The sequence below is a fragment of the Arvicola amphibius genome, chromosome 1, assembly GCF_903992535.2.
Source record: "Arvicola amphibius chromosome 1, mArvAmp1.2, whole genome shotgun sequence".
In the NCBI taxonomy this organism is placed as follows: domain Eukaryota; kingdom Metazoa; phylum Chordata; class Mammalia; order Rodentia; family Cricetidae; genus Arvicola; species Arvicola amphibius.
In genome coordinates this window covers 66,893,569-66,913,700 of record NC_052047.1, presented here as the reverse complement: position 1 = coordinate 66,913,700, position 20,132 = coordinate 66,893,569, and the positions used below count along the sequence as shown (strand labels likewise).

Here is a 20,132-nt window from a genome sequence, read left to right as displayed (position 1 = left end):
CAGCCGTGAACGTTAAACTCTGCAAAGCTACCCAGTCCTGTGAAAGCCAGAGCTGGCCCAAGGCTCTGGGAGCAGCATGGTGGGTTCTAGTGTGTCTCTGAGGGGCTGTTCCCAAGCGCTGGGTGTGGCTAAGGCGAGCAGAGCCTACCCTCAGTGGGGACCGCGGCTTCCCCACACAGAGTTATTAGCTGGTAGGACCCTCCTCAAGCCTGAGCTCTAACATGGGCTCTGTGGCACTCTCCTGGCTTGGGCTGCGACAACGCCTGCCTGAGGAACCAGCGTCGCCGCACCCCGACCGCTCCCCACCCTCCAATACTGCGGCGGTAAAATGCACCACTCCGAGGGCGCCTGCGCAGATCTCCAGCGCGGCCCTCGCCGCAGCTATTTATAGTACATGACGTCACCTTAAAAAAGACCGTTAGGGCTGGGCCGCCCCGCCCCCCTCTCGCGCCTCCAGGCGGGCCGCTCCGACTGCGCAGGCGTGGTCGCGTCCTCCCTCCCCGCCCGCTCGCCCGCGGCGCCCCCTGTCCTCTCTCGGCGGCTCCGCGGTCCTTGCCACTGCGCGTGCAGCCAGCCAGCGAGAGGGCGCGAGCGGCAGCTCAGCTTGCAGCCTCCCGCCAGCCGGCGAGCCAGTGCGCGTGCGCGGCGCGGCCTCGGCGGCGACCGGGAAGCGGACGAGCAGGCGGGCGAGCGAGCGAGCGAGCGAGCAGGCGGTTCGGGCGCGCAAGGCGAGGCCGAGTCGCGAGCGACATGGGGGACCGAGAGCAGCTGCTGCAGCGGGCGCGACTGGCGGAGCAGGCGGAGCGCTACGACGACATGGCCTCCGCCATGAAGGCGGTGAGCGCCCCGGGAGCCCTGGGGGGCTGTGGGGCGGGCCCGGGCCTGGGCGACGGCTCCCTCCTTGTGCACGGCGGGCCACCTTTGGGGCGCGGCGGCCGCCGGGCTCTCCGTTTCGCGAGGCCCGGCCGGGGCGGGGTCCCCCTCTCGGAGGATGGCAGGCGGGGGTCGCCGGATCCGAGCTCGGAGCCCTGGTGGGGGAGGGGGTACACGAGGAAACCGCGTTCCTGCGTCTAGACCCTTCTGCCCGACCCGAGGCGAAACGTGCTTCCCTTCCACCATTCACCCACTTGTAATAAAGAATCATCCGCGAGTGGAGCCCCGTCTCCTGGTTTTCTCTGCCACGACCTGTTTCCTCTGCTTGCCAGAAGTTGGTTCTTTCCCATTTTTCCACACCTCTCTCGGGTCTGGCTTTGTGTGCGAAGACCTCCCTTTCCAGGAGGCACAGGCGTGAAGGAGGGCGTGGGACTCTACAGAATATCACAACGTTCAAGGCAGCGTGTCTGCTTGGAGAGGAAATGAAAATGAAGGGAACCTGGGTGCCTTTGCATTCCTGAGACCCTCATAGATGGATTCTGCAGCTTTATTTCCGGTGAAGGAGACATGCCCAGCCACACCCTAGCCAGCCCGGTAGATTAGAGCCTACCTGCGTGTCCGAGTGTTTGAATTCTGGTCACCACCTCACTATAGACGATTCTTTACATCGTCCTGGGTTTTTTTTAAATGAATTTGTTTTTGGTCAAGGTCACACAGCCGTGGCTACTAGTTAGTCTTGGTGTGAACCTCCTAAGACTGGGGAGAATTCCCTTGGACTCCACCTTAGCCTTTTAAATATACAAGCATTTTGGGAGTGAGACTCAGAAATCTGCCTTTTCAATAGCCCTTGGGGCGATTTTTAGCTGACTTAAATGAGTTAACTGCCCTAGCTCATATGTAGCACATATGCCCTATAGCTGGCCTTTGAAATTATTTTTAAATAAAAAATTATAAAGCCAGATACTCTACAAATTTAATCTGAAAATTTTGATACTACATGAAATATAAAATTGAGGTCACCTTTGAGGATTTCCCAGGTAAGAGCAATAATTAAGTTATCCTTCCTCTAGTGTCCTGTTACACATTCAGCAAAATGTCTCTGGAAACCAGCAACACAGCCCATTTGTTGATCCATTGGTGATACTGATTCCAGCTTTATACTATGCTATCCTGAGAAGATCGGAGGTTTTCATTTATATCAGAGGATGTTCTCGGTTTGTAGTCTGGGCCTTCTTTAAGAAACGAATTTAAAATGCAGTTTTGCAAATTTTTGGGAACAAGACTGTAATCCCTAATCTGCTCTTGCAAACCACCACTGTCCACACCGAGTCACCAGACGGTTCTGTGCAGGCTGAGGCCTCCCCCTGGACACCTGGGTAGACCTTCCAGGCTGCAGTGGGAGAGGAAGGTGTTGGAGAGAAAGGGATGGGGCTTAAATGAAGGCGAAAGGAAGCTAAGGGAAAATGGCTGACACTTGTGTGGAGCTATCAACTGTCCTGAGGTGGGAATTGAGAAAAGACTAGAGAGATGTTACTAGGACAGAGTATGTTTTCAGCAGGGAGAAAAGGCCCTCCGGTCTTTCTAAGAGGGCTTGAATAATGTCCAACAGTTTCCTTCTTCACAGATGTTCTCTGGGGCATTAGGTAACATTGTACAAGCTAATGGACCTTAGAGTGTGTTAGAAATTTATAATCCGTGTCTGAAAGGAGTCCTGGGTTGGAAAAGACACCAAGAACTGAGAACTTAATATTTGCACCCTCAATTGCTGATAAAACATTCCCTCAAATTAACTATTAAATAAGGGGAGTTGTTTCCTACCAGAATTAATATCTGTCACCTATATTAGTGGGATATATTTTTAGGTAGGTGGAGAACAATCTCATTTTGCCTGTTGGTGTAGTTTATAGATGAAATTCTTAATAAATGTTAATAGGTCATCCATTCATAAGCCTTAATTAAAGCTTTTGGGAAGAGTGAATTCTAGTATACTTATGTTGGGTTTTTTTTCCTTCTCTTAGATAGGTTTTCGTGTATCCCAGGTTGTCCTTAAACACATTAAGTAGCGGAGTCTGAGCTCCCGATGATCCTGCCTTTACCTTTCAATGCTGGGGTTACTGGTATGCACCACCCTGCCTGGTTCCCTCTGGGGTTGTGTGGGCTTTCTTTTCAGGCCATGAAGAGGCAGGTAAGCACACTGTTCTAGAGAGAGTGGAGCAGGGCATTGGCTTGGTGAAGTGAGCCAGTGTCACTACTCTGACCTTGAAATTTAATCTGGTTGCAGGGTCTCTGAAGTATAAAATTAGGAATATTGGTGTTAGTAATAATAGTGGTGATAGTCAATTTTTGTCTTTAATCTTCCAGGTTCTTTTTCTTTCTTGTTTTAAATGGTTTAGTTATAATGCTTATAATGATATTTCTTAATCCAGCAGCGTCACCTGGAGGGCAGTAGTGGTAAACTAAGAATTTTGGCTGGAGGTGGAGCGGGTGGTACAGCTGTTGCCTAGTGTGTTGAGGGCCCCAGTTTTTATTCCCCAGCACTCCTTCCCCCACACACATTAGGAATAGTGATGTTGGCTTCAAATCTGTATTTCTGTCTCAACTCATGAAGAGTCAGCAAATGTTTCTGAACAACAGAAGCTTAATTAAAAAATGGGTCTTCAAGCCCTTCCCGATCTCACCTATATTAAGTGGAATTAGAATGTTACTATAAAGGACAGATGTCAGGAGAAAAGGAAACTGTAGGCTTCTGTATTGATAGGGAGAGAAGTAAACATGTCTTCTTATTTCCGAGTCTCTATATCAGAATAAAGATGGTAATTATGAAATTAAAAAATGCGAACATAAGCGCTATACAATCTTGTTAAAGTCTTACTGACTTCAAATCCAGGCTTCTTTTGCTTGTGCCTCCTGAGTGCTTGGATTACAGGCTGCCAGCACACCCAACTGCTATAGTCTTTACAGTAGCAAATCATACATAACAGATCATAGAGCGAAATGTTGGATTTGATGAATATCTAAGTGCAGGCAACAAAACCACATTTAACGAAACAGGACAGGAAAAGGCAAGAGGGCCTGACTACTAATGGCTGTGAGATTGTGAGACAGTGGGGAAAGGAGCAGGTGGTGTGTAAAGGAGAACCCCACCTAATGGCTATGGAGACAATCTGTGGGCTTCTTTTTTTGTTTTTGTTTTTTGAGATAGGGTTTCTCCTTGTAGCTTTGGAGCCTGTCCTGAAACTCTTTAAGTCAGGCTGGCCTCGAACTCACAGATCTGCCTGCCTCTGCCTCCTGAGTTCTGGAATTCAAAGTTTGAGACTACCTACTGCCTGGAAATCTTGTGGACTTTTAAGATGCATCAAAAATTGTCAATATGGAGAATTTTTTGAGACAGGTTCTCACTATTCCCCATTCTCCCCCATAACCCTTACCTATAACCCTGTGCATACCCACCCCATCTGGCTTGGATTCCCTAAGTGGATCAGGCTGGCCTCTGCTAGCACTCTCCTGAGTGCTAGAGTTGAGCCACCGTGAATGTCTGTGCTATGAAAGCCACTTTAGTGCTGTTTGAAGTAAATGAAAATTAGGAGATCTGTTTTCCACTAGCTGGGCATCGAAATGTAATTCTCTCTGTACCAGTATCTAAGCTGAGGAAGACATTTAATTATTCATGTAATAGCTGCAGTCAAAGGCTGCTCCAGGGTTGGGGTTGGGTGGGAGAGCACTTAGCATACTCAGGGCTCTGGCTTTCTTTGTCCCTGTGCCCAAAAGAGGTATTTTAGGTGGCAAACAGATACATAACTTTCCTGCCCAGAAAGTAGGACTTGTGATCTCTGTCTGCATTCAGGTTCTTCAATTGTCTCTTGAAAAGCTTTCATGGGAGCCATACTACTCATTTGGGGGAGGGGGGTAGTGCTCTTTGGTTTTTAGGTTTTTTTTTTTTCCTTACTAATAGAGGTTAACTGTAGAGGTTACACCTTTCCTTTAGAAATGTGGTGTGGTCTAAGTCTGATAGCTTATTCCTGTAATTCCAGCACTTGGAAAATTGAGGATGGAGGATTATTGTGAGTTCAAGACCAGCCTGAGCTATGCAGTTAGACCTTGTCTAAAAAAGCAGTAGTTTTAGAGGGTTACCTCAGTGTTTTCCATATCATATTCAGCAAGTTTGAGGAGTTTTTGTTTTACTTACTAGTATTCATTAGATGGCAGCTGTTAGTTATGTACCTATTATTTTTATACAAATTGTCTGGTGCTAGGAATCAAACCCCAGGGTCTTGTGCCTGCTCAGCATACGCTCTACCAGTGGTCGACTCCCTCGGCTCTCATGAAGTGTTAAAACAGGTCTGTCTACAAGTACTGTTTGTAGTACCACCGTTTTACAGATGGGGTTTACAGTGGTTAATTTCGTCTTGGTTAGATGGTTGTAAGTCCAGAATTTGAAATGCTGAGTTCTCATTTTAACGTTGTACAATGTCCCATGAAGTTACAGAATAGTTTCTGATATATGTTCTGTTATATTGACTATTGTTCTGATTACTTTATGTAAGTGGACTTAATAAGCAGTTAACATTTACTGGGTGTATCTGCCAAGTTTGATTAAAAATAGAATCTACCACTTGTAAAAAAAAAGGGAAGTCTGTAGGCTTGAACTTTGCCTGTTCTGAAAGCCAGGAGGATTTTTCAGTGTAATAATTAAGAATTGGTCGGATTTTGGTTCTGGCTATTAGTTGAGTGTTGCATTTTACGTGTCAGGACTGGTAAGATGGCTTAGTTGGTAAAGTGCTTGTTGTACAAACATGAGGACCCATATTAAACCAGCAGCAAAACAGTTGGTGAACAGATGGCTTTAATCCAAGACCTGGGGAGGCAGAGACAGACTCACTGGTCTTCTAGTCTAGGCTACTTGTTCCAAACCCTTGCGAGAGACCCTCAAAGATGAGCAATGCCTGAAGAATGGCACCTGCGGTTGTCTCTGTCCTCTGCACAGAGGTTAACCGATGTCCCCTAGTGTCCCCGTGGAGGTAGCTTAATGCTAGCATTTTCATGTTTCCTCACCCTTCCTTCACTGATGTTCTGTTCTTCTGCCGTGGGCATTGACACTTGGACGATCAGAACTGGGCAGAGCTTCTGAAGCTACCAGTCTCCATGCCTTCAGAGACGGTAGCGTGCAGCATGCCAGTCTTCTGGGTTGTATGATGTCAAAAGCAAGGCAAAGGCAATTCAGTCTCTAAGGACACTGAGAGGAGCTGTTTTCATTTGGCCGGTATTAAGTTTAGAATGTTAGTTATCTCTGCTGGTCTTGAGCTTATTACATAGCCCAAGCAGGTGAGTGCACAGTCTTCCTGCATCAGCTTCCTGAATACCTGTGCTGTGGGCCTGCATCACCGTGCTTGACTCCTGTGTCAGTTTTGTTTGCTCAGTATTACAGCTGATAATGGGTATCTCCCAGATTAAGAACTTTTTACGTTTTTCTAGTCATGTTCTGGTTTTGGCCCTAGGTCTATTTTTATCCAGTTTATTGCCTTATGAGTAGTGGGAGGAGGCCCCTAGAGATTTCTGAGTATGCAAATGATGTCATAGGAAGATAAATGAGTTAGCAGCAAACTGTTACTTGTGACTTACTAATGCTGTGTAATCCTAGAGCAGAGAATGGTTAAAAATGCTATGGGGTTGCGAGTTTGTGCAGCCAGAGGCAGTGTGGTTAAGACAACAGTTAAATTGCTGACCTGGAGACTACTTTTGTTGTTAATTTGTCTTGTTTTTAAAAAATGGAGAGATGCCTTTAATTCCAGCCCTCAGGAGGCAGAGGCAGGCATATCTCATTGAGTTCCAGGACAGCAAGGGCTACGCAGAGAAACTGTCTCAAAAAATAAAATAAAAAGAAAATTAGAAAAAGTTGTAGCTGATGAAATTGAACTCTTCCATTAAAGTAATTGTGTTTCAAAATTTATGGCCACCTAGATTCTAGTCATGTAGTTTGTAGAAAAAAAAAAGATGACTGCTAAGTAGCATTGCTTCCTTTTATTAGAGTTGGGCATTTACTAATGAATGTACTTTTCATTTTAGTTTGGGTGAAGCCTGGAAGTATCTGAGGGGAGTACCACAGAGCAGAGTCTTTAGCATTATGTACCACTGTAATGCCTTCCATGATACCCATTCAGTCATTCCTCTACCAAAATGAAAACATCACTTAAATTTTTTTTTTCTTGCTGGGCGGTGGTGGCGCACGCCTTTAATCCCAGCACTCGGGAGGCAGAGGCAGGCGGATCTCTGAGCTTGAGGCCAGCCTGGTCTGCAAGAGCTAGTTCCAGGACAGGCTCTAGAAACTACAGGGAAACCCTGTCTCAAAAAACCAAAAAAAAAAAAAAAAAAAAAAACCAAAAAAAAAAAAAAAAGTCAGAGGCAGGTGGCTCTCTTGTGTTTGAGACCACCCTGGTCTACAGAGTGAGTTCTAGGATGGCCAGGACTATACAGAGAAGCACTATCTTAAAAAAAAGTCTTGCTGGTCAGTGGTGGCGCAAGCCTTTTATCCCAGCACTTGGGAGGTAGAGACTGGTGGATCTCTGTGAGTTTGAGGCCAGCCTGGTCTACAGAGTGAGTTCCAGGATGGCCAGGACTGTTACAAAGAGAAACCCTGTCTTGAAAAAAAAAAAAAAAGAAAATATTTATTTGTATATGTGGAGACAGTGGGGCATCAGGTCTTCCTGGCACTGGAGTTATAGACAGTTGTGAACCACACAGCATGAGTACTGGGAACCAAACACTGGTCCTCTGTAAGAGCAACAAGCTCTTAGCTGCTGAGCCATCGCAGACTTGAATTTTGAATTACCCTAGGCTCTATCATGCCGTAAATACTGAGATCACAGTCACTGTGCCTGTGCCTGGTTCCATTATGAACAGAATTGTTACATCGAAGGGATTCACAACTGTCTGTAATTCCAAGATCTGACACCCTTACACAGACATACACGCAAACAAAACACCAATGCAAATAAAATAAAAATGAATAAATTATTTTTAAAAAGAAAAGAAAAAGAGCCAGGTTGTGGCGGTGTACATCTTTGATCACAGCACTTGGGAGGCAGAGGCAAGTGGATGTCTGTGAGTTCAAGGTGGATGACTTTCAGATACTCAGGCTTTGCACTCATGTTTGCCTCTGGTGTTTTGCAGGTGACAGAGCTGAATGAACCTCTATCTAATGAAGATCGAAATCTCCTCTCTGTGGCCTACAAGAATGTAGTTGGTGCCAGGCGATCTTCTTGGAGGGTCATTAGTAGTATTGAGCAGAAAACCATGGCAGATGGAAATGAGAAGAAGTTGGAGAAAGTTAAAGCTTACCGGGAGAAGATCGAGAAGGAGCTCGAGACAGTTTGCAATGATGTCTTGGCTCTTCTTGACAAGTTCCTCATCAAGAACTGCAATGATTTCCAGTATGAGAGCAAAGTGTTCTACCTGAAAATGAAGGGCGATTACTACCGCTACTTGGCAGAGGTGGCTTCTGGAGAGAAGAAAAACAGTGTGGTGGAAGCTTCTGAGGCCGCATACAAGAAAGCCTTCGAAATCAGCAAAGAGCACATGCAGCCAACGCATCCCATCCGGCTCGGCCTGGCCCTCAATTTTTCTGTGTTCTACTATGAGATCCAGAATGCACCAGAGCAGGCCTGCCTCTTAGCCAAACAAGCCTTCGATGATGCCATAGCTGAGCTGGACACATTAAATGAGGATTCCTATAAGGACTCCACTCTCATCATGCAGTTGCTGCGAGACAACCTCACCCTCTGGACGAGCGACCAGCAGGATGAAGAAGCAGGAGAAGGCAACTGAAGATCCTTCAGGTCCCTGGCCCTTCCTTCACCCACCACCCCCATCACTGATTCTTCCTTGCCACAATCACTATATCTAGTCCTAAACCTATCTGTATTGGCAGCACAGCTATTCAGATCTGCCCTCCTGTCCCTTGGGAAGCAGTTTCAGATAAACCTTCATGGGCATTTGCTGGACTGATGGTTGCTTTGAGCCACAGGGCATCATTCCCTTTTGAATTGTGCAGAGAAGTGTGTTCTGAATGAGGCATTTTATTATGTCTGTTGATCTATGGCAAATCCAGGTGATGGTAATTGAGGATTGTAGAAAGGAGAATTAGCCAACACAGGCTATGGCTGCTATTTCAAACAAGCTGATAGTGTTCTGTTAAGCAGTACATCTTGTGCATGCAAAAATGAATTTGACCCTCTCACCCCTTCCTTCAGCTAATGGAAACTGACACAGCGACAACTTGGTCCTTCACCATCAGCTTCATAAACTGTTTAACGTAAGCTTTCAGCAGCCCTTGCTGTGCCTCTTTAAATTATGACGTGCACACACTTTCTTTTCAATGCAATGCATCAGAAGTTTTGATATGTGTAACTTTCTTTTTTTGGTTGTGATTAAGAATCATGGATTTATTTTTTGTAACTCGTTGGCTATTGTTCTTGTGTATCCTGACAGCATCATGTGTGTCAACCTGTGTCAATCATGATGGGTGGTTATGAAATGCCAGACAGCTAAAATAAATGTTTTGGACTTAAAAGAGTAAATAAATGCTGCTTTGGGGATATTATCAGTGCCTGGCCTTGATTTTTCTTTTTCCCCTTCCTCGCTACAAAGCTGTTTTGAGTCCCGGTTTGCGTTTCTCAGCATTGTAGCGTTGGTAGTGTGTGTTCAGACTTTCCCTGTCCTTTGGTGGCATTAAACAGTGTGTAGCACACAGTAGTTTTCTGTGCAATGGCACTATCCACTCTCCTTGGTAACTGATGCTTATAAACGAGCCAGGAGAAGTGCTGCTTTCTGTAGCAGGGTACCACTCCACTGTAAGGTTGAATCTGTCTGTGGTGGGAGTGTCTGAGGTTAATCCATTGAGGATTGAGTGATACATAGTACTGACAGTAAACCCTGAGTTTATGTGGCTCATTTTCCAGGTTAGATATTATAAAATGCTAGTTAGAGTGTACAGCCTGGGGCCAGAGCAGATTTTAGTGATTAAAAAGTTTTTGCCAAGCCTGTCGGTGGTGCACACTTTTAATCCCAGCACTCGGGAGGCAGAGGCAGGCAGTTCTCTCTGAGTTCGAGGCCAGCCTGGTCTACAGGACAAGTTCTAGGACAGGCTCCAAAGGGGGGGAGTTCTGCCCAATATCATGGCACACACCTTCAATCCCAGTGCTTGGGAGGCAGAGGCAGTCAGGCATAGCTGAGGCCAGCCTGGTCGATACAGCAGTTCAGGCCAGCCAGAGCTACAGTGTGAGACCCTGTCTGAAAAAAGAAAATGTGATGGGGATTTGTGTGTGGATTGATGTGTGGTGGTAAAGGACACGGGGAGTTGGCTTTCTACCATGTGGCATCAGGATCCGAATTCAGGAGCATGAAGCCGTGGCAAGTGCTTTTTACCTGCTGAGTACCTCAAGCAGTTTTATTTTAAAGGATACTTCCTTTTTTTGTTTTTGTTTTACTCGAAACTTGAATTACCTTTTTTGAGATAGGGTCTCACTGATGTAGCCCTTGAGCTCACTATGTAAATCAGGTCCACTCAGGGCTTGAGAGATGGCTCAGAGGTTAAGAGCACTACTTGTTCTTCTAAAGGTCCTGAGTTCAATTCCCAGCAACCACATGGTGGCTCACAACCATCTGTAATGAGATCTGGTGCCCTCTTCTGGCCTGCAGGCATACACAGACAGAATATTGTATACATGATAAATAAATAAATATTAAAAAAAGAATCAGGTCCACCTGATTCTTGGGGTTTCTTGAGCCAAGAGGGAGTTATAAGCTGCTGTAGCCTGCTTTATAGCCCATCTAGCATCCTACGGCATGTTTAAGGTCTTCTATTTCTTTTACACAAGAATAACTTAAGTGACTTTTTAAAAATTTATTTATTATACATATAATGTGCTGCTGGCATGTATGCCTACATGTCAGAAGAGGGCACAAGACCTCATTATAGATGGTTGTGAGCCACCATGTGGTTGCTGGGAATTGAACTCAGGTCCTCTGGAAGAGTAGCCAGTGCTCTTAACCTTTGAGCCATCTCTCCAGCCCTTAAGTGACTTTTTAAAAACAGATTTTAGGCATTGGGCCATTTGATAAGACAAACAAATGTTCTGGGAATTTCTGTGTATAGTCTCTGAATCTACAGTGAAACTCAATGGTGTTAATGCTTTTGATTGGAGAAAACTAGGTATCAGCCATGTTATTTAAGGTGCCTATCTTCAAAGAGGTAAAGCTGAAGTCAAAGCAGACTGCTGGGAGGGTTGTAGCTTGATGGTAGTGTGCTTGCGTCACACAAATGAAACCTCAGGTTGGATCCCCCAGTACCACATAAACACCTGCTATCCCTGCACTGAGGTGGAGGATTGGAAATTCAAGGTCATTCTCAGCTACATAGTGAACTTCAGGCCAGTCTGGAATACATAAGAGCTTTTCTCAATGCAAAAAGCCAAAACTGGGGTGTTGAGCTGAGTATGACAGCATGTACCTGCAGTCCAGCTAGTTGGGGGGCCATGACAGAAAGGTCACTCGAATTGAGGTGTTTGGGACTGGCAAACATTTTAAACATGGAGCTGCCTTACGGCATGGCTCCTAAGCCACAACTATTTTGATCCCTTATCTGAAGAGTAGACCCCACAAAGATGACTCTAGTGACCAGCCTCTGCTGCTCCCTCCTCCAAAATGACATCTTATAAAATATTCTGGACTCCTGGCCTGGGGAAACCTGTTCTCTTGAACAACCAGGTAACTCTGCATCATTCTTTGCCATGTCCACTGGACTGCAGACCTTGATGGTGTCTAGAACAGCAGGAGGCGCACAGCTGGGGGAGCTGAAGATGAAAGGGATATTGCCCAAGGTGGAAGTGCCTAGGCTATCGTGGAGGACAGAGCTATGAATAACGAATGACACTTGCTGACTGCCTTCTGTGAGCTAGTCACCTTGGTAAGTGATGCTTTAGTTCAGCTGCAGAGATGGTTCAGTACTTAACAGTAGGAATAGCCCCTGAGATAATTAAAAGTTTGATTCTCAGCACCCATGTTGGCCTGTTCAGTTGCTTGTAACCCTAACTCCAGGGTTAAACATGGAGCAGGCCTCTGTGAGTACCTTTGTTCAAGTGGACACCTCCCCCCCACACACACACACAGAATACAAAATAAATTTTTAAACAAGCTTTAAAGGACTGAAGCTGGGCAGTGGTGGCACATGCCATTAATCCCAGCAATCAGGATGCAGAGGCAGGCAGATCTCTGATTCCAAGGCCAACTTGGTCTAAAGAGCAAGTTGCAGGACAGCCAGGGCTGCACAGAGAAACCCTGCCTCAGAAAACGAAATCCCCACATAGCAAAAGTTGAAGGACTGAGGATGTAATTAGTGGTAGAGGAGTAGTCTAACGTTAACAAGGGTCTGGGTTCTATCCCCAGCACTGCAAAAAAGAAAGGTGGCTAGAATTCTGAGATTCAGAAGTGACTTTCCTAAGGTTAAAGAGCCAGAAGGCAGCCTAGCATGCTGCTCAGCAAGACTTCAAGGTCCTTGCTTTCCCATAACATCATGTTGCCTTTGTGTGTGCATAGAAGCAATTTAAAAATTCAGAAGGACCCAGAGTTGTTGAGGAGGTCTTTGATGAGACACCCCCTCCCGCACTTGCCAGTCTGTCACTCTCGGTTACATTTGCCTTCCAACCAGATTGGCTGCTGAGTGTCCCACCAACATCCTGGGCATGTCCTGAAATCGGGGCCTTTCTGCTCTTCCACTGAGAAAGGATGCTCTGTAGACAACACACTGACAGATGAGAACAAGTGGCACCAGATGAAGCCCAGCTACTTAGTTCAACCTGCTCACTTGTGTGTGTGTGTGTGTGTGTGTGTGTCTACCATGTTCATGTATGGAGTGCACACATGTGCATGTTGATACCAGGTGCTTTCCTCCATCGCTCTTTATATTATTGTGATAGTGTCTTACTGCATTGGTTCAGCTAGAGTGACTGACTAGTATACCCCAGGGTTCTGTCTCTGTCCCCAGTGCTGGGATTAAAGGCATGGGTTGTTACTCCTGGCTTTTTTTTTTTTTTACATGGGTTTTGAGTGGCCAACAGGCCCTTGTGCTGGTGGAACAGTCAGTTTGTTGACTGAGCCACCTCTCTAACCCTGTTCCCTTACTTTTACACGTCTTTACCCGTCCTGGAATAACTATCTAAATTCAATCTATGATCTTCCTTCTTTGACAGCTACTATGAGCCCATTTTGGGGGTTTAGTCTATGACTCTGTTCCACACAATGACATTTATCAGTCCTTCTCTACCCAATAATCCCATTAGATTGTTACTGCATTGAGTGGGTGGCTTGAGATGCCTGTCAATTGACGTAGGCATGAGCCTGGTTCTTACAGAGCTAATGTGCAATCATATGTGTATATGTGTTTCTGTACACATGTGTATGTAAATGCAATAAAAAGAAGATGAAAACGTCATTCAGGGTTCCCCCTGCTGGACACAATTCACAGTTTATTGGACTTAATGTATGAAGTCGTAATTTTAGGACGGTGGCCCATGAACCATTGAAATGACTTAGCAGGTAAAGTCACTTGCCGCCAAGCCTGACAACCTGAGTCTGCCTCCCTGAACCCACGACAGGAAAGAGAATTGACTGACTACGTGTGGACCATGGCATGAGTCTCCCCTAAATAAATTAATACGTTTTTAAAGTGACATTTATTTTGCCACCTGTCTACTATAGGCAAGCCTTAGAGTTGGCATCTCTTCTAAACTGGTGGTATAATTGTAAATGCTAGCCTCTTAGGTTGTTGCCTTTGGTGGTGTCTGGAGAATTCCATTCCTGAGATCTGTAATTATTGTCAGCTGCTCTGGGATGGTCCCCATCTTCTTTCTTTTCCTCTTGTACCCCCATTTCCTTCTGCTCTTTACATGTGTCTTCTGCAGCTGCCCTCCTCCTGCTTGACTTTAATGGCCACCCCCTGAATTCCACCAAGATGGTTACTATGGAAATCATCTCCTGGAAGTGACATCACTCATTTCCTAGGCAACTGTTTCTAGGGTAGTGAATCATTAGCTCACCATGGCAACCCTCCAGGAGTATACTTCTGCAGTGAAATGGGAAAACAGAATGCTCATGTATTTAGCGGGGAGGTGGGGGGATGCAGGGAGAATACAGAAGAAGAAGAAAGGTTTGAGAAGAGAACACGTTTCTGCTTTGGAGAAAAACAGATGAATTGAGACAGGAAAAGAATGGAATCTTGTGGGTCAACCCTTTCTCCTTCCTAACAACTGGACTGATCATATGGCCTATCACCAAGCTGGGATATTTGAGAATGTTCAGGGACACCATTACTACTCTGCAAGTGACAGGTGAACACTTGGTCTCCCCAAGCAAGCGGGGTATATGAGCCCCTGCCCACAATCAGGCAGGTGTCTGGGCTTATTCCTCACCTGTGGTACTCCATCAAGCACGGACTCAGCTGTTTCTCTGTGGTTATTTGGGACACTACAGTAAGAAAACCCAGCCCAGGTCTTTGTTACAACGGGGTTCACAGTCCTGTTTGTGACGGTGGAGAGGGGAACCCCACAGTTACTCCAAAACATGCTGTGGTATGGACTGCATGCAGCGTCGGAAAGGGAAGACACCCAGCTTTAGGGAAAGCCTGTCAACAGATACCGGAAGCAGCTTGGGGAGGAGAGTTGACAGCTAAGAGAAGAGGCAGAGGGAGTGTGAGAGGAGGGGATTAATTGGCAGAGGAGTTAGCAGGGACAAGAGGAGCACAAAGAATCAGGAGGAATTAATCCTGCACAGTGGTTCATGTAATTCCAGTACTGGAGGCTGAAGTGGGAGGATTGCCATGAGTCTGAGGGCAGCCTGGGTTGTAGGTTTCCTCAATTTCTCTAGTACCGCGAAGCTCCTAGAACGATTTTGAACTTGCGTGATGTGACTGCAATGGAGAAACACCATAGACATAGGACAGGACTGTCAGGGTCTAGCCTTGACAGGTACACCGTAGACATAGTTAGGACAGGGCTGTCGGGGTCTAGCCTTGACAGGTACACCATAGACATAGGACAGGACTGTCGGGGTCTAGCCTTGACGGGTTCATAAGTTCCAGGGTAGGGGTGTGTGGGTTAGAAAAATTAGGTAGGAGGACCAGAGAGACATAGTTGTTGGGAGGACAACTCAGTGAATACTGAGTCTGCCCACGTTTATTTTCCATATGTTTATATACCCCAATCTAAAAGGGGGGAAGAAGGCAAAACACTGCTTTAACATGACACCAAGGACAACCAGAACAATTACTTGCTTTACTACTTGAGACATCAAACCGCTATTTCCTGAGTTAATATCATTAATTTAACATTATCATTAAGAACGTTTGGGGCTGCATATCCTGCTCAAAGCATTTTGATGTTCACCATTTTCCCTGGAGGTCAGTGGCTCTCGACCTTGCTAGCGCTGTGACCCTTTACTAGATAGTTCCTGAGGTTGTGGTGACCCATACCATAAAATTATTTTTGTTGTACTTCATAACTAATTTCACTACTTTATGTATTGTAATGCAAACATCTGATATGCGACCCCAGAGAAAAGGTCGTTTGACCCCCAAAAGGAGTCGGGCCCACAGGTTGAGAACTGCTGTCATTCCAGTGTCCTTAGTTTCCTGGTAGAAGAAAGGAAGGGAAGCCAAGGCCCGCTAAGCCCAGATGCTCTCTTAGACATCCTTGTTCTCCATAATCACCTAACTGAGAAGTGTGCATGGCTATTAGAATTAGGGCAAGAGAGCAAAGGCGTGGATTGTGACGGCAGGCTTGTGGGATGGAGGTGGCGGAGGCACGGTGCAAGGACTTGTGGCCCAGCTCGTTGCTGAGACATGCCTCCTCCTCACCAGCTGGCTCCCTGGGAGACGGAGTGTTTGGAACGTCATTCTCACCCCTACACGGGTTACTGGAACCGTCATTCTCACCCCTACACGGTTACTGGAGAAAGAGGTCTAAGCCTGTTCTCTCTTGGGCAAAGAGGGCTTGTGAAACAAGCCTGGAAACAAGTAGGCTCCATCCATGGGGATGAGACCTGGGCGCAGGGAGCGCGGTTCCTCTGCCTACCCACCCACCCCAAGCTGGGCTTCCTCAGTCAGGGTCAACCAGGGAAAACAAGTGCCAGCGCGCAATACCTAGGGAAATGATTGTGGGGCTGGTTGGGCAGGTCAGAAATCACTTATGTGGACGCTGGGACTCTGGAAGAACTGAAGATGTTATCCACAGGTAGCTTTTTTTTTCTTCTAAAGGGAAAACCTCAGTATTGGTTTTAAGGCCTTTCAACTAATTACGTCAAGCCCATTCTGATACATAGATATCTTCCCTTATTTAAAGTCAATCGATGAGGGACATTATCTGCATCGACAAAATACCTTCTCAGAATAATTTGGGCTAAGCCAGGCATGGTCTTGGTGACTTATGGAATTTATAATGTGACTACTGATTCCTTACTACACGCTCTGAGAGCGTTCCACGCGCAATCCTGTTATGGTTTAAATAAGACGGTTCCCTGAGGGGCTCAGCGGCAGAAACGCGTTGGAGGTTACCGAGTGGCGGCGGTGGACAGCAGGCCACGAGACCACGGCGGGCCACGAAGGAAGCCGGGTCCCAGGCAGGGAGCCCCCAAGTGGCCCGCTGGCCAGCGGGTCCTAGGCAGGGAGCCGTGGGGTGGGTGAGAGACCTCGGTGGGGCAGCAAGTCCCACGAGGAGCCGCAGCCATGGGTGAGAGACATACGGATCCCAGGCAGGGAACCACGTGGCAGTGAGAGACCCATATAGATAGGCACGGTCATGCAGAGTGAGGTTTGATATTATTTAGTGGGTTATAGAGAGGAAAGGGGGGGAAGAGGAAAAGGGAGAGAGAGGGGGGGGGACAGGGACAGGGACAGGGAAAGGGAAAGGGGAGAAGTGGGGAGAAGAGAGCGAGACAGGACAGACTATTACAAATCCCACATAGCGCACGAAACGTTCTTTCTAACTTTACAGTTAAAGTGAGTCAGCCTCAGGGAGGTTACATGGGGGGGGGGGGGGGAGAGCAGGTACCAGCTGCGGAACGTTCGCATTCTATGCTCCCTCCCAGTCAGCTTCTCTGGTCTCTCTGTGGTGTCGCCTCCTTTGACGTGAGGATATTGAGGATACTCCTGCCACCCTGGACCTCTGTTCACTCTGAAAGCTGGCACCCTCAGCCTGGCCTTCCTGGCTTTAAGGAAGTTATCTGCTCCGGCTTGGTACCACTTTCCCAGGCGTCTGCTGCCACCTAGCGGACTCGCGGGTGTCCATCACGCTCCACTAGAAGGCAGGCTTCCGAGTTTGCAGGAGCAGTTGAGGAGCAGCGATACACGTTCCACGGGCTCTCCCCGACTCCATATTCTTGTAAGTCCTGGGAGGGAGGACCTAGACGATTTCTGGGAATCTCAAAGGTAGCGAAGTTTTGACACTTCTCGGAGCCCAAAGGGTCCTTGATGCCCAGGAAGCTCGTCTAAGGTGTGTTCAACTTTTTGACACTCAACATCCACAAAATTTACTCTTGAGAACCTCCTAAATTGGCAATTAAAAACCCTTATATTTGAGCTGGAGAGATGACTCAGCGGTTAAGAGCACTGGTGGTGGGGCTGGAGAGATGGCTCAGAGGTTAAGAGCACTGACTGCTCTTCCAGAGGTCCTGAGTTCAATTCCCAGCAACCACATGGTGGCTCACAGCCATCTGCAATGAGATCTGGTGCCCTCTTCTGGCCAGCAAGCATACAGACAGACAGAACGCTGTATACTAATAAATAAATTAATAAATCTTAAAAAAAAAAAAGAGCACTGGTGGTGACTGGGCGGTGGTGGCACACGCCTTTAAGCCCAGCACTCGAGAGGCAGAGGCAGCTTGGTCTAAACAGATAAACCTTGTATGTAAAACAAATAAAACTCATATTTTAAGTAAGTTAACTATTTTTTGTTGGATCATATTCCTATTTTCCACAGTTGCCACTTGCATACGACTCCAGGATTGGACACACCTGAAAGAGGGAAGGTTAAGACTCGCTCTTGTGTCAACAACAGTCTGCGCGGATTCGGGGTCCAGTTCCGCCTGGAAGAGAGCACGGGAGGTGGAAAGGGGCTCTTGGAGCGCCCAACCCCTCCTCCACAAGACACATGGGGGGGGGGGGCGGGTGCGCTACCTGGTGTGGCCATGAGGTGGCCGCTCAGGGGAAGGAGCAAACTCTGGGACGAGATGCTGCGGCTGAGTTCAGTGTTGTTTCAGGACTGGATGGTGGGAGGGGATCGAAGGGAGTGGACCCAAAGAGGGCTGGAGCCGAGGCTGCCAGGCACTGCGACCCCTGCCGGCCAATTAGTCTTGCAGTCCTTTTAGCCAGCCTGGTTGGCCAGTCTAGTTAGACTGTGGTTAGTCCTTAGTCTAGTCAGCCTGTGAGTCAATCCTGTCTGCCAGTTTGTTGATTAACGGTCTAGCCGGACTTGTCAGAGTGTCAAACTGTCATTCGTTCAGTCAAGTCACCGTTGGTCCCGTATTTTCTCCACCGGGCCCTCGGCTGGTATTTTATTAGGTGGTCGGCTGGTGTCTTTGTTACGCTTCTGTTGCTGTAAGGAGACACCATGACCAAGGCAGCTCATACAACATTTAGTTGGGGGCTTGCAGAACGGTTTCAGAGCTTTAGTCCATTGTCCATTATCATCCTGGCAGGGAGCACTAACTGAGAGCTACCTCCTGCTCCTGAGGGATCTCCCAGAGAGAGGGAGACACTGGGCCTGGTATGTGCTTTTGAAACCTCAAAGCCCACCCCCAGTGACACACCTCCTAATCCTTCTAATCCCACCACAGTTCCACTCCCTGGTGACTGAGCATTCAAATGTATGAGCCTGGGGGGAGGGGAGCAATCTTGTTCAGACCACCACAGATGGCCCTCAAGACCCTCGGAACAGGGCCAGTGAGATGGCCCAGCAGGTAAAGACACTTGCTGACAAGCCTAGGAGTTTGATCCCCAGAGCTACGCGGTGGAAAGAAAGGACTGACTCACACAAGTTGTCCCCTGACCCCTACAAGTGTGCTGTGGGCACACACACACACACACACACACACACACACACACACTCCTGCACATAAGACACACGCACAGAGAATAAGTAAAAGTGTAAGAAAAAAATTTGAAAAAGGCATTCATTATCTGTAGCTTGGTGTGCAGGCCCTCCAAATGAGGGAGAGGAGTGCCCAGGGGCTGCTGACAGGAAGAAAATACAAAACTAGACCTCGGCTTTTCTGGATCAGAATCTTGCTGATGGAGGTTTTCTGTCCCGCCAGGTCCTGCAGCCATTAAATCCCAAAGAATCACACAAAGGTCTATATTAGTTATAAACTGATTGGCCCATTAGCTCAGGCTTCTTATTTACTAATTCTTATAACTTGCATTAGCCCATAATTCTTGTCTGAGTTAGCCACGTGGCTTGGTACCTTTTTCAGCGAGGCAGTCACATCTTGTTTCCTCTGTGGCTGGGTCACGACTGGAGACTGAGCTTCCCTCTTCCCAGAATTCTCCTGTTCTCATTTCCCCGCCTCTACTTCCGGCCTGGTCGCCCTATACTTCCTGCCTGGCTACTGGCCAATCACATTTTATTAAAAATAATACAAGTAACAGGATAAATGATCATTGTCCCACAGCAGAATCTTCTAGGTATTTAGGGAGTGGTGGATGGTGATGCCAACATGAGCCTGAGGTGGCACTTGGGGCAACTGCGATGCCACGGAAAGGGTGAGACTCACAGTGTCTCCTCTGGATTGGGTGGTGCTTACAGCTCAGCCTTTCCCTCTGCAGGTGGGAATCTGCTCCGTGAGAGGCTATGGGTTTAGACTAGGATCCAGCCTTTCCCTCATGTGTTTGAGTATAGTGGTGGCACAGAGTCTGGCCTTCTGGGCAAGCAGTAGAGCCTGGGTCTAATGTGAAGAAAGACTTAAAACAGTTTCTTTTGGAAATTTTATTTATGTGTGTGGGTGTTTTGTCTGCATGTATGATGTATGTGCACCATGCATATGCAATACATGTAAAACCTGAAGAGAGTCCTCTAGAACTGGAGGTATTTGTAAGCTGCCATGTGGGTGCTGGGACCTGGACCTCCCTCGGTCCTCTGAAGGAGCAGTCAGTGCTCTTAACTGTGGAGCCATCCCTCCAGCCCCGAAGACAATCCTCTCCACACTGTCTCTGCCTCCCT

The 20,132-nt window shown here is 47.2% G+C and overlaps 1 protein-coding gene across 1 annotated transcript; it reads left to right on the top strand.

Moving 5' to 3' along the window:
* Positions 1 to 568: 568 nt before the first annotated feature.
* Ywhah (tyrosine 3-monooxygenase/tryptophan 5-monooxygenase activation protein eta) lies at positions 569 to 9,469 on the top strand. Its single transcript, XM_038316121.1, has 2 exons — positions 569 to 837; positions 8,041 to 9,469. Exons 1-2 carry the CDS (start codon positions 751 to 753, stop codon positions 8,692 to 8,694), a joined length of 741 nt encoding a protein of 246 aa, XP_038172049.1. The 5' UTR covers positions 569 to 750; the 3' UTR covers positions 8,695 to 9,469.
* The last annotated feature ends 10,663 nt before the right edge of the window (positions 9,470 to 20,132 follow it).

Coding starts and splice junctions, on each gene's coding strand:
- Ywhah (XM_038316121.1), top strand. CDS start 751: ATGGGGGACCGAGAGCAGCTGCTGCAGCGGGCGCGACTGGCGGAGCAG. Junction 838..8,040: donor TGGCCTCCGCCATGAAGGCG/GTGAGCGCCCCG, acceptor GGTGTTTTGCAG/GTGACAGAGCTGAATGAACC.